This window comes from Anomaloglossus baeobatrachus, chromosome 10 (assembly GCF_048569485.1).
Source record: "Anomaloglossus baeobatrachus isolate aAnoBae1 chromosome 10, aAnoBae1.hap1, whole genome shotgun sequence".
Classification (NCBI taxonomy): domain Eukaryota; kingdom Metazoa; phylum Chordata; class Amphibia; order Anura; family Aromobatidae; genus Anomaloglossus; species Anomaloglossus baeobatrachus.
In genome coordinates, this window is record NC_134362.1 from 83514369 (window position 1) to 83528215 (window position 13847).

General features: G+C 49.1%; 1 protein-coding gene across 1 annotated transcript; it reads left to right on the forward strand.

The window, feature by feature from the left end:
• The first annotated feature begins 1694 nt into the window (after positions 1-1694).
• LOC142254363 (uncharacterized) lies at positions 1695-13241 on the forward strand. Its single transcript, XM_075325409.1, has 8 exons — positions 1695-1770; positions 3060-3166; positions 3238-3315; positions 3396-3473; positions 3572-3785; positions 3866-4022; positions 4152-4377; positions 13224-13241. The coding sequence occupies exons 1-8, from the start codon at positions 1695-1697 to the stop codon at positions 13239-13241; spliced, it is 954 nt and encodes a 317-aa protein (XP_075181524.1).
• The last annotated feature ends 606 nt before the right edge of the window (positions 13242-13847 follow it).

Sequence of the window (13847 nt, forward strand, 5' to 3'; positions counted from 1 at the left end):
CTGTCTAAAGACTTTCATTGGATATAAGAATACAAAAAGTGCATTAATAGGGTCTTATCATTGAGATATGGTGAACCTGCGATTAAGGTTTTGCTCACCTGGGTGAAGAATCTAGGAAACACAGCTGCTGCAGCTCCCAGTATCGAGGATACTTTGTGATTGCAAATAGGGGTGGAAAGAGTTACATTACCGCACTGCTGTGCAATAAAGATGGAAAGTCTTTACACAAATAGTGGTGGGAAGGGTTAAATTACCATGCTGCTGTGCAATATATATGAATGCTGGATCATCGATATGTGACTTTGACTTTCAGCCTCCATATCTAACCATCCCCTACAGCTTTGAGCATGAGACTACCTTCATTGTATAAGCAATTGTGAAGCCCCACAGGTGTTGTGTAGTGCATTACCTTCAGGGACTCCATGTGGTGGGATGGTCTGGTCACAGGTAGGGAATCTTCTCTTTAGGATTATCATGACGCCACTCTCGGAATTGCGGTCAGTGGGGACCGCCACTGCAGATTAAGGGGTGCCTGGGGCTGATGGTGGGTGCAGTCAGTTGTAGTGGCCTCCCGAGAGAGAGGCAAGCCCCAGGGCCTTGTGTAAGTGTGTGGAACCACAAGGCACAGAATGACTCGAACATAAGCAGAATGTCTTTCAGGGGTTTTACTCACATTAGGTGGCAGGGTGAGTAACCCGGGCGTAGCTGGGATGAACCAGGCTGGAACCAAATGTCCTTCCGGCTGACTGATGAGGGTGACTACCAACTCGCCTTCCTTAGCCCTTTTGTGTTTGTGGTGACCCCGACTTGAAGTCCCTACGGGGGTCACCCAGGGAAGTTGCTGCTGCCTGTTCTCCCCTCGTTTCGGCCCGTTTGCTTGTAGCCTGGACCAGGTCACTCCAGCTGCTTGCCTCCTGTGAACTATGGGCCCTCTCTTTGCTACGTGGCTGCGGACTCTGTGGTGTTGTAGTGCGGGCTTTAAGGGCCTCACACCGACAAGTTTGGCAGAAGAAAGGTGAATCTATCGCTGCACTGGGACCTGTTACCCCTGCGGGCCTGGTACCTCTCTGGCAGTCCCCTTACTCTGCCACCTCTTTGTTCTCTCTAGCCTTGGGTGGATTTGTGGTGGCACTACCAGGTGACCGATCTCCACCATCGGTAGTCACTGCGCATACTTTGTCAGATTGTGACAGACTCCAGGGTCTGCTGCATGCGACTGCTCTCCCTGAGTTGCACTCACTAACTGGCTCACTGCTCCTCCTCTCCTGTTCTTGCCTATGCAACCTAGCAACCAGGCTCACCCCTTGAGTGGACATGGAGGCCACGCCCCCTCCTGGATTCTCTCAGGAGTCCTCCCAATGGTAGATGTGTGAGACCTGATTACTATGCACCTGTGTAGTCACACCTCGGTCAGTCTTCTGGATTACCTGTATTGTACTGCCCCCAGCATAGGTGCAGTACTCAGTGGTGCCTGACCAGGTCAGGGGCGCCACACAATCATCTTTGCTATCTCATACATAAATTTGACGGGTATCTATTTAACATTACAAAAGTCTTCTCATGTCACTGCATTGTTACTGATTTCCTTCTAAAAATCTAAATATTAATTTTTATTATTTTGTTAGTATTTTGTAAATCTACCTTTAGCTTTCAAAACTGCCTGAATCCTTCTTGGCTCTCGATCAGATTCAAGCATGTCTCAACCGAAGTCTGATCCTATGTCTCTTCTACACATTCCCAATGTTGGTGTATACTGGTTAACACAGTTGTGTATGTACAGTGGAACATCGCTTAACGAGTAATCCACTTAACGAGAATTTCGCTTAACAAGCAAAGCTTTCTGTAAATTTGTAACTCAGTTTATGAGAACGCTTTGCTGTATGAGCAAAATACTCACCGCAGACAGTTCCAGTTCCGTACATCCAGGGCCAGATTAAGGCTGGTGGGGGCCCCTGGGCAGAAAATCTGGTGGGGGCCCCATAACGTTAACATTTTTAGCCATAACAGTAGAGCACGAACCGTAGCATTTAGATATAAATCCAATGAACATTTATCTTATCCTGTTCTGCCACATTCAGATTTACAGTACTACAATACAGATACAGTCCAGGATAAATCACAGCTGTCCACTTACACACAGAAAGTAGAGTTAAGGCTACTTTCACACATCAGTTTTTTGCCATCAGGTACAATCCGGAAAAAAAAGGATAAAACGGATCCGGTATCGCATCCGGTTTATCCCCATAGACTTGCATTGTAACCGGATTGTACCTGATGGCTTTGCGGTGCATCCGTTTTTTTCCGGATGCGGCAAAATAATTGAATGCGGCGGCCGGATAGAACGTATCATGTAACGTTTTTTTGCCCCTTAAAAAAACCGCATTCTGCCGGATCCGTCGCAATGCGGCATTGTATACAATGGGTGTCTATGCATGCCGGATCCGGCGCAATGCGGTTTAAACCGGATGCGGTGACCGCATCCGGTTTGGTAAACAGAGCATGCGCAAATTTTTTTTTTTCATCATCACAAAACTTATAAAAGGATCCAGCACATTCTACACACCTCCTGCCGTTCGTTCCTGACTTCAACTTCTGCTGTCCTCCAGTCCAGTGCTCCAGGGAAGAGGTAATGTCCACAGTACTGTCCACAGATCACTGTTGTGAGCTGCGTACATGTACTTAGACATTGTTTTTTCTTTTTTTACAGGTGCAGTGTTGCGGGCACAGTTTTGTCAAGCCATTTGCAGTGCCAGTTTGGTTCGGTGCCAGTCTTCAATTGTTGTGGCGGAGAGTGTCCCTGAGGTAATGTCCACAGTACTGTCCACAGATCACTGTTGTGAGCTGCGTACATGTACTTAGACATTGTTTTTTATTTTTTTACAGGTGCAGTGTTGCGGGCACAGTTTTGTCAAGCCATTTGCTGTGCCAGTTTGGTTCGGTGCCAGTCTTCAATTGTTGTGGCGGAGAGTGTCCCTGAGGTAATGTCCACAGTACTGTCCACAGATCACTGTTGTGAGCTGCGTACATGTACTTAGACATTGTTTTTTATTTTTTTACAGGTGCAGTGTTGCGGGCACAGTTTTGTCAAGCCATTTACTGTGCGAGGCCTGTTATAGAAAAAGATATGTCGTCTTCTGGTAGCCCGCCCTCCGGTTCACAAACTGAGGTATATATTTTTTTTTAAAGTGTTTTTTTAAAAAAAAAAAAAAAATTTTTAAATAAAAGACATTTACATAGGTGGCCGAAACATCACAGGAGATGCTGCCAGAAGATGACGGAAGGGGTGGAGAAATACACGGAGCGGGCGGTCAGAGTGTAAGTTTCATACAGGAATTGTTTACCACAGCACACCAAACACATAAGTAAATAATGGTTTTTTTTTTCCTTCACTAAAGGCTTCAACTTCTAGGGCTCACGATAGAGCTCCCCCAAGACCGTCCCAGGGTCGTCGTCGAGGTGGCGGTGGTCTTAGTGTAAGTTTTTTTTTTTATTTTTTTTTTTTTTTCATGTCTGTGTGAATTTAGGTATAATTTTTTTTTTTTTTTAATTTCTTTTTTGTTTCTTTGAACAGGCATCACAGCGTGCTCCCGATTCTGACGGTGAGGAGGCCGGATTTATCAACATCGACCTCCTCATCGATGAAGTTAGAGAGAGGGAGCCGCTGTGGAACATGGCTGACCGCCGCCACGCTGATTCGATCGTAACCCGTCGACTCTGGGACGAGGTATGCCACGCAGCGGTAGAAGGTTGGGGGGAGCTCAATTCTCGTGGCCAGAAGAAACAGCGTAAGTATTCACAGTTCAGTAGGTTATGCTGCAGGATGTAATGTGTTGTATACTAACCACTTTGTGCTTTCCACTTTCAGGTGACAAACTTCAGAAGCGGTGGCGGTCTATCAGGGATCGCTTCAAAAAGGAGTTGAATCAAGAGATGCAGGCCCCGAGTGGATCCGGAGGACGCAGATCGAAGTACCGTTACTTTAGAGCGTTGTCGTTCCTCCGGACAACTATGGTGTGCAGAAGGTAAATATTCCACACAATATGTACAAAGTATAATATTTTATGTCTGGTTTTTTTTGCCTTTTTTTTTTATTCAGTGGCACTGTATAGCAATTAAATTAATTATTGTTTTGTTTTTCCTCTTTTTACCAGCACCGTCTGCAGCACTCAGGAGCCTGCATCGAACCCGACAGGAGCGATCCCTGAACAGTCCGCCACTGGGGAACACAGGCACAGACCCCACCCATCTGAACCTTCCCTTCCATCGACATCTGTCCCATCCACCTGCGCTGGAGCTTCACGTGAGACTTCATTACCTGAAGCTGCTGGTGATGAGATAGCTTTTCCCTACCCCACCCCTCTGACACTGCTGCCCTCAGTAGAACACCTTTGGGTTCTGGGCGTCAGCGTCATAGGGGTCAGGAAAAGAGCTATGCGCCCGAGTTCTTGCATCTAAATGCAGCCTTCCAGAACGCCATTCAATTATTAGCCGAACAAAATCGTTCATCTTTTAGCTTCATAAATGCCAATATGGAAAAAAATACACACGAATTGTGCACGCGTCTGGACAGGCTGCATTTAGATGCAAGTAAATCACCCAATCATTGTTTTTTTCAAGCCGTACTAGAGCGCATGGAAAAGCTATCTCCTGACCAGCAGATGCATGTAATGCAAGCCACACGGCAGGCTCTGGCGCAGGTTTCCTCCCAACCACCTCCACCCACCCCTCCTCCAGCACCTGCCCCCCCTCCAGCCATTGTCCCTACTCCCCCTGCTGCCCAGTACCAGCCTGCTGCCCAGTACCAGCCTGCTGCCCAGTACCAGCCTGCAGCCCAGTACCAGCCTGCGGCCCAGTACCAGCTCCCAACCACATCTGCCCCTACACTTCCTTCCCACTACCACATCTCGCCTTCCACACCCATCATGACCCCAACTCAAGCCACTAATTCACCCGCCACCTCTTCTGTCTCCCAATCCCTCCACTCCACCCCTCAATCCTTACCAAATCCCATCCCATCTCCTGGTTTCCCTCTTGGTTTCTCAACCACACCTTCACCTTCTGTTACTTCCCCACCACCAACACCACTTTCCACCCTCAATACTCCAACTGTGCGTGTGTTCCCACCTGTCAGCCCCTCCAGTACTATCTCCACCCCAAGCCCAAGATATACCAATTTATAATTTATGTATGTAATAAAAATAAAAGTTTTTTGTTGAAAAGTATTTATTTGTTCTTGTTTTTTTTGGGGGGTAATATTATTTTGCAAGTTAAGTTAATAATAAAGGTAATACAAAAACATAACATGTTGTAATTTGACGGTGTAAAAATTACAAATTTTTAAAGCGAGTGAAAGATTAAAATTAACAAGGTTAACAAGATATTTTTTAATTTATTTTTAACTATGTTTATTTGTTATAAAACTAAACAAAAATCTTATACCATTTGATCTTGCCAATCTACTCTACCTTCTGGGGACACAAAATAGTCAGCATATTTGTCACGGATTGTTGAACAGGCAACACTACTCCTAAATCCAGGACTGGTGTAGTCAGTCAAAGAGGTGGATTCCAAACTCTGGTCATCCAAGGACAAAGGTTCCTTTGTTAAAACAAAATTGTGCAGTACCACACATGCTTTCACTATTTCATCAACAGTTTCAATGTTTAAATTAATGGCTGTTAACAACACTCGCCATTTGCTGGTTAGTATCCCAAAGGAGCATTCCACCATTCTTCTGGCTCTGGATAATCTGTAATTATATATTTTTTGTGTTTGCGTCAATCCACGGCTTGCATATGGCTTCAATAGATGTTGGGAGAGTTGAAAGGCTTCGTCGGCCACAAAAACAAAGGGCATTGGGGGCTCACATGTGCCAGGAAGAGGTCTTGCAGGAAGGAAATCAAAAGTATTCCCATAGATTCGCCGCCCCATTGGGGACATTTTAAAGACCTGCGAGTCATTGGATCTCCCATATGCGCCAATGTCCACTGAGATAAATTTGTAGTCCGCATCCGTTATTGCCATTAGGACAATTGAGAAATACTTTTTATAATTGTAGTATTCTGACCCCGAAGCAGCAGGTTTCACAATTCTTATATGTTTGCCGTCCACTGAGCCAAGGCAATTTGGAAACTGACAAATGTTATAGTATTGTTCAGCAATTGCAAGCCATCTGTCCCTGGTGGGCTGGGGGATGAAATCCTCATGGAGGCAATCCCACAAGGCTTGGCAAGTGTCTCTAATGATTCCCGAGATGGTGGAAATTCCTAGTCGAAACTGGTAGTGGAGGGACGAAAGCGACTCTCCAGTTGCAAGGAATCTGTAAAGGAAAGACAATAATTATAAAAAAATAATAGCAAACACATTACAGTTAAAAGTCAATTTACAGGAGGATACAGTTCGAAAAAAAAAAACTTACCTAAGCGTAACCAGCAAACGCTCCTCGGGTGTTATAGAGTAACGGCAGAAGGTGTCCGTTTTACGTATGTTGTCCGCAACAAGGCCAAGGAGGACGTCAAAATTATTCACTGCCATCCGGACATAGCTTGTGAATTTTTCATGGTTTCCACGGAGCTCCAGGTATAGGGTTGAAAACACCCCACGTGTCAGTCTCTGGGCAGTCAGGGGATGGATCCAAAAGCGTCGACGTCGCTGACGCCTCAGTCGCTGTCGCTCCTTTTCTCTGACGATGATAGCCAAGCGATTTGCCTCAAATATAAAATCTGCAGTGATCTTTGTGTAATTTGCAAGAATAGCATCCATGGTTTCTGATTGTCTCTGTCTTCATTCTGTAATATATGCTTCAAAATACTGTATATATACTATATTTTCCCAATAGCCAATCAGAATACGGAACTCGTTAATTGTTTGTTTAGTGTTTAAAAAACGGATCCGTAAAAGAACGGACATAACGGATGCAAAACGGATGCAAACCGGACACACCGGATCCGTTTTTTTCCGGATCCGTTCACAACGGATCCGCTTAAAACCGGATCCGGTGGGTCCGGTTTGCTCCGGTTTGCACAACAAAACCGGAAACGTTGGATACGGCAAAAAAAAGGACTGTACCTGAATACAGAAAACTGATGTGTGAAAGTAGCCTAAGGCTGCTTTACACATTTCGATCTCGTACGCGATCGCACACGCCCCCATCGTATGTGTGGAACAGGCAATTTGTTGCCCGTGTCGCACAAACGATTAACCCCCGTCACACGTACTTACCTTCCAAATGACCTCGCTGTGGGCGGCGAACATCCACTTCCTGAAGTGAAAGGGACGTCACACAGCGGCCGGCCAATAGAAGCGGAGGGGCGGAGATGAGCGGGACGTAAACATCCCGCCCACCTCCTTCCTGCCGCATTGCCGGCGGGACGCAGGTAAGCTGCAGTTCATCGTTCCCGGGGTGTCACATGGAGCGATGTGTGCTGCCTCAAGAACGATGAACAAAGAGACGTTCAATTTTTAGAAAATGAACGACGTGTATGCAATCAACGTTTTAACGCACAATCAGGGTCGCACGTAGCTGTCACACACTACAATATCACTAACGATGCCGGATGTGCGTCACTTACGACGTGACCCCGCCGAGACATCGTTAGATATATTGTAGCGTGTAAAGCCCGCTTTTGTCACATATTTTTTATTGATCCCAATGTTAAGGCAGCCAGGGCCGGCTCCAGGTTTTTGTGGCTTCCGGGTGAAAGCGTCTCAGTGGACCCCATCCACACACAGACACGCACACACACATACAGGCATGCGTATATACATATTTGAAGACAAATTCAGAAAAATACATATAAACAGACAAATATATGCACAGTTATATACACTGACATATATGCAGACACAGACGCATTAGGGCTCGTGCGCACGTTGCGTAATTACATGCATTTACGCTGCGTATAGCACTGCAGTGTAAATGCATGCGTCCTGCGTCCCCTATACAATCTATGTAGATTGTGCATGATACGTGCACCCATTGCTTTTATGAACGCAGCGATTTGGGTGCCAAAATGTTGACCCAAATCCGTGCGTTCATAAAATGAGCATGTCAATTATTCCGTGCACTATGGATGCAGCTTCCGCTCTGTCTATGGTGGGGGAAGCAGCCAGAGCGCAGGAAATCAGCTTTTTCTGTACAGAAAAACTGCATCCATTATGCAGTGTTTCTGCAGCGATTTAACGCGCACATGTACTGTCAAATCGCTGCAGAATATTCAGCAGTTACGTGCGCATGAGCCCTTACAGGTATTAATATGGGAAAGTCGCCAGCAGCCTCACTCACCTCTCCCGCTTGTTTCCGTCCAGCTCCTTCAGGACATGTGGCTGTTTCACGATGGCTGTCACTAACACACATGACTGCACACTGACAGCACTGCTGTATATACATCACAGGAGGGGCTGGGGGCTACGATATATACATTACAGGAGGGGCAGGGGGCATAGACGTTACTGGAGTGGCAAACAGCTCTGGTGGTGTACTCATCACTGCGATGGGTGACATAGCGCTCTGGGGAACCCATATAGTTCTGGGGGGGGGGGGGCGCACAGACTGCTCTAATTCATATATACAAACACAGTACTGCTTCTTACACACACATCTCTGACACACACACACACACACACACACACACACACACACTACAATGCACCCCCCATCACCCCCTACACACACACACACACACACACAATACAATGCACCCCCCATTACCCCTACACACACACGCACACACAATACAATGCACCCCCCATTACCCCTACACACACACACACAATACAATGCACCCCCCATTACCCCTACACACACACACACACACACAATACAACCCCCATTACCCCTACACACACAATACACCCCCCATTACCCCTACACACACAATACAATGCACCCCCCATTACCCCCACACACACACACACACACACAATACAATGCACCCCCCATTACCCCTATACACACAATACAATGCACCCCCCATTACCCCTCCCCATACAATACAATGCACCCCCCATTACCCCTCCCCACACACACACACACAATACAATGCACCCCCCATTACCCCTCCCCACACACACACACAATACAATGCACCCCCCATTACCCCTCCCCCTACTCACACACACACAATACAATGCACCCCCACACACACACATTACCCCTCCCCCCACACACACAATACAATGCACCCCCATTACCCCTACACACACACACAATACAATGCACCCCCCATTACCCCTACCCACACACGCACACACAATACAATGCACCCCCCATTACCCCTACACACACACGCACACACAATACAATGCACCCCCCATTACCCCTACACACACACGCACACACAATACAATGCACCCCCCATTACCCCTACGCACACACAATACAATGCACCCCCCATTACCCCTACACACACAATACAATGCACCCCCCATTACCCCTACACACACACAATACAATGCACCCCCCATTACCCCTACACACACACACAATACAATGCACCCCCCATTACCCCTACACACACACACACACACACACACAATACAACCCCCATTACCCCTACACACACACACACACACACACAATGCACCCCCCATTACCCCTCCCCACACACACACAATACAATGCACCCCCCATTACCCCTCCCCACACACACACACACACAATACAATGCACCCCCCATTACCCCTCCCCACACACACACACACACACAATACAATGCACCCCCCATTACCCCTCCCCACACACACACACAATACAATGCACCCCCTATTACCCCTCCCCACACACACACACAATACAATGCACCCCCCATTACCCCTCCCCACACACACACAATACAATGCACCCCCCATTACCTCTCCCCACACACAAACACAATGCACCCCTCATGACCTCTCCCCCCACACACAATACACCCTCCATTACCACTCCCCCCCACACACAATACAATGCACCCTCCATTACCCCTCCCTCCACACACAATACAATGCACCCTCCATTACCCCTCCCCCCACACACAATACAACCCTCATCACCCCCTACACACACAAATTACACTGCTCCCCCCCTCCCTCGGAATACAGTACTCCTCCTCTGCCTGTCACAGAGCTGTGTTCCTTCACAAATGTTCCCCGTTATGTGTCCTCTGCCCCTCCTCACTCATCCCCATTAATTACACCTGTCTCTTCAGCTCCTTCATGGAGCGCTCGCTTCCTCATGTCCCCAGTGTGGCGCCGGCAGCACTGTGATGACGTCAGCGAGGTGCTGATCTCATCACGTTGCTGCACGTCGGGGGCGGGGCCCAGTCCCGGCGCGCTGTTCAAATGTATTTACGTCTGAAAGACGCAAATACATTTGAATAGGAACGGAAACAGGAAGCTGCGGTCATCGGCTTTGCTGCGCTCCTCTGCAGTGTACGAGCCGGCGCACAGCAGAGCCGGCACACAGCAGAGCCGGCACACAGCAGAGCCGGCGCACAGCGCGCTGCCTCCTGCTCCTGCTAGTGTGCCTGGCATGTAAGGAGCGCAGCGGGGACAGCAGACAGCGGCCCACCACACCGGGCCCCTGCTTCTAGGTACGGCCGCAGCACATAGCAGGGAGCATTAGCACACCTCTGACCCCGGAAGTTCAAGCGGCCGCTGGTACTTCCGAGGTCAATCAGCGTCCTGTGCCCGCAGTTTGTTTTTGCGTCTTAAAGACGCAGATGCAAATAAATAGCGGTGCCCCTCCCCCCCCCGAAAACACAGCTGATTTATTAGACTGTCTTTACGGAGGGGGAGAGGGTGTGAAAAAAAAAATGCTGACAGGTGCCTAGTGCCAAGTATGGTGGGGGCCCCCTTAGAAGCTCTTTTGGTGGGGGCCCCTGGGCTCCAGCCCCGCCTGCCCCGCCTATAATCCGGCCCTGCGTACATCCACCACACTCTGACCCGCTCTTGCAGTCCACACAAACACACACAAGCACGCACAAACACACACAAACAAACACGCACGCTCGCACAAACATACAGTATTATGCTCACCTTACCTTCCGTTCCATCGCTGGTCTCATGGTTCTTGTAGTCCGCCAGTACATCGCGACGAGGGAGGAATCCTCACGGCGAACTACAAGACCCAGGAGGGGGGCGATGGAACGGAAGATAAGGTGAGCATAATATGTGTGTCGCGGGCGGGGAGGGCGCCGCCGCCGCTGCGCTCACTAATGCTCGGGTCCGGCGCTGCTGCGATGGCTGCTCGGTGGCTCGAGTGGTGGGCTGGATCTGGGGACTCGAGCGGCGCTCCTCGCTCGTGAGTGAAAGGGGACAGTTTGGTTTGGGGATTTGGTCCGTGATGCCACCCACGGGTTGTGGTGAGGTTGGGCACCACCGCTGCTATTGACAGGGATCCCGGGAGCGATGGCAGGGAGCAGCTGGGATGTTATTCTCCCCCTCCGTTGGTAGGGGTTGGTGGTCCCGGGGCCCAGAGAGGTGACAGGGAGGCAGGGTTGGCAAGGTGCAGGGTCGCTTGGACTGCGCAGCGCGGTGCCGGATGGCACGGTAGTACTCACTCAGCCACAAATGTACGCAAAGTCTCTGGTAAACCAAACGGCTGGATAGACGGGTCCCGCAGCCGGCTGCTGTGGCTTCTCCCGGACAGTTAGTGGTGGCTGCCTTTTCCTGCACCTTTGTGTATGTTCGGTCCCGATGGATTCCCACCGGTGACCCGCTCCCCAGCGTGTATATGTGCCGGAGGAGCCCTTTTGCCCGCAGGCTCTGGCCCTTGGAACTCTAGCTGTGGTGGTAGCTGTATTTCCTTTTGCTGGTTGGACGGTTGCCTTCAATCGGGTCTTGGCTGTTAGGAAACCCCTGGGGTTCCGGTCACTGACGGATTTGACCTCTAATGGCGACTCCAAGCCTGGTCGGGGTCCGTAGGCCCTGCCTGTGTGTTCTGGCTTCACTTCGCTCCCCGGTTCGGTACCGGCGGGCCACCGCCCGTCCCCGGTCCTACGGTTCTGTGTTGATCTGCCTCTCCTGCAGACGGCCACCACCGTCTGCCAACCTTGCTCTTGGTGCCTAGGCCATACACTCGGACACGGTCAGTTTGCTCCTCTACTACTCCACTCCACTCCTCTCACTTGCACTTCCCTAACTGAACTGTCTTCCTTTTCCCGCCTCCAGGACTGTGAACTCCTCGGTGGGTGGGGCCAACCGCCTGGCTCCACCCCACCTGGCATGGACATCAGCCCCTGGAGGGAGACAACAAGGATTTTGTGTCTGGCTGATGTGCCTGTCTCGGGGTGGGGGTGTGTGTTGCAGTACCTGTGACGACCTGGCTAGTCCAGGGCGCCACATGTGTACCTTCCATTCCATCGCCGGCCTCCTGGGTCCTGTAGTTCGCCGCTCCAGTATGTGTATCGGCAAACATAGCGATGAGGTAGGAACTTCGGCTGTCAGACGCTACTCAAAGGCAGCGCGCTGGCCAATTAGAGGCAAGTGGCTCCTGCCTTTGACATTAGCACTCTGGGTGCAGAAGTTCCTCACTCGTCATGATGGTAACCTGATACACAGCCCGCACTAGCGAACAGCAAGTCCCAGGAGACCGGCGATGGAACGAAAGGTAAGGTGAGCATATATGTGCGTGTGCATGCGTGTTTGTGTGTGTTTGTATGTGTTTGTATGAGTATGTGTGAGTTTGTGTGTGTTTGTACGTGTGTGGACTGGCACAATAGGGGACCAGGATGGGACATTTAACAAGTTGTGGAACAAATTGTCTGCATTGCAATGACTTCCTATGGGAAATCTTACTTTGCTGAATGAGTAACTTGGTTAACAAGCACACTCCCAGAATGGATTGTTCTTGTTAACCAAGGTTCCACTGTATATATATTTTTCTTCAACTTCACAAGTGTTCGATTGGGTTGAGGTCTGAGGACTGTGGGAACCAATCCAGCACCTCTACTACATTGTCATTGAACCATTTCTTCGCCAATCTCAATGCATGCTTCTGTTCATTGTTCTGTTGGAACACTATGTTGTCATTTTCAAACCTATCAAGTGTAATCAAGTGTACAAAGTAACTTGTCTTGTAGGATATTCACATATAGCTCAGCACTAAGACCACCATCAATCCTGGTCAAGCATCCAATGCCTTTGGCTGTGAAAAAAAACTCCAATCATCAGGTTCTTCCATTGAACTTGACAGTTTTTTCAATTTCTTGATCTGTTAGCCCCTTTTCCCTTGTTTCTTCCAGACCCTTTTGCCCCCATGAGAGCCTAGTCTGTTGACTTTTGTTTCATTGCTGCAAATCACCCATTTCCAATCTTCTACTGTTTACATTTTGTACTTTTTTGCAAACTCCAGCCAACATTTCTTAGGATGATATTGAAGTGGAGGCTTCTTCATCTTTTTTCGGGCCACCATTCCAAGCATGTGTAATGTATATTTAACCCCTTAACGACCGCCGATACGCCTTTTAACGGTGACAAATTAGGGTACTTCTTCCGATCCGCCGCTTTTTAACGGCGGTCGGAAAAAAGGGTCTAGCGCCCCCCAGAGTCAGAAAATTTCCGGGGTCTCAGCTGCCGGGGGTAGCTGAGACCCTGGAGATCATAATTCTGGCCGGTTTTTCCGGTCCCCGCTCACCTGATGACCGGTATACACCGTATACCGATGATCAGGTTACAGTAAATGACCGCGCCAGTAAAAAATCATTTATCTCCCATCTGGCATAAACAAACATGTCAGATGGGAGATAAATCTCATCCCCCGGTCCTTTCGGGTCCCCCGGTGTCGCCAAAGTGTCCCCCCACCCCACCTTCCTCCCAAAAATCTAACATGGCGCTGCACATACCGGCGCTCACAGCAGCGCGCCGGC

Bases quoted from the DNA above. Each gene is read 5' to 3' on its own strand.
- LOC142254363 (XM_075325409.1), top strand. From the start codon at position 1,695: ATGTCTCAACCGAAGTCTGATCCTATGTCTCTTCTACACATTCCCAAT. The intron at 3,167-3,237 runs GTATATATTTTT...ACATTTACATAG, and splicing joins CCTCCGGTTCACAAACTGAG to GTGGCCGAAACATCACAGGA. The intron at 3,786-3,865 runs GTAAGTATTCAC...TTCCACTTTCAG, and splicing joins TCGTGGCCAGAAGAAACAGC to GTGACAAACTTCAGAAGCGG.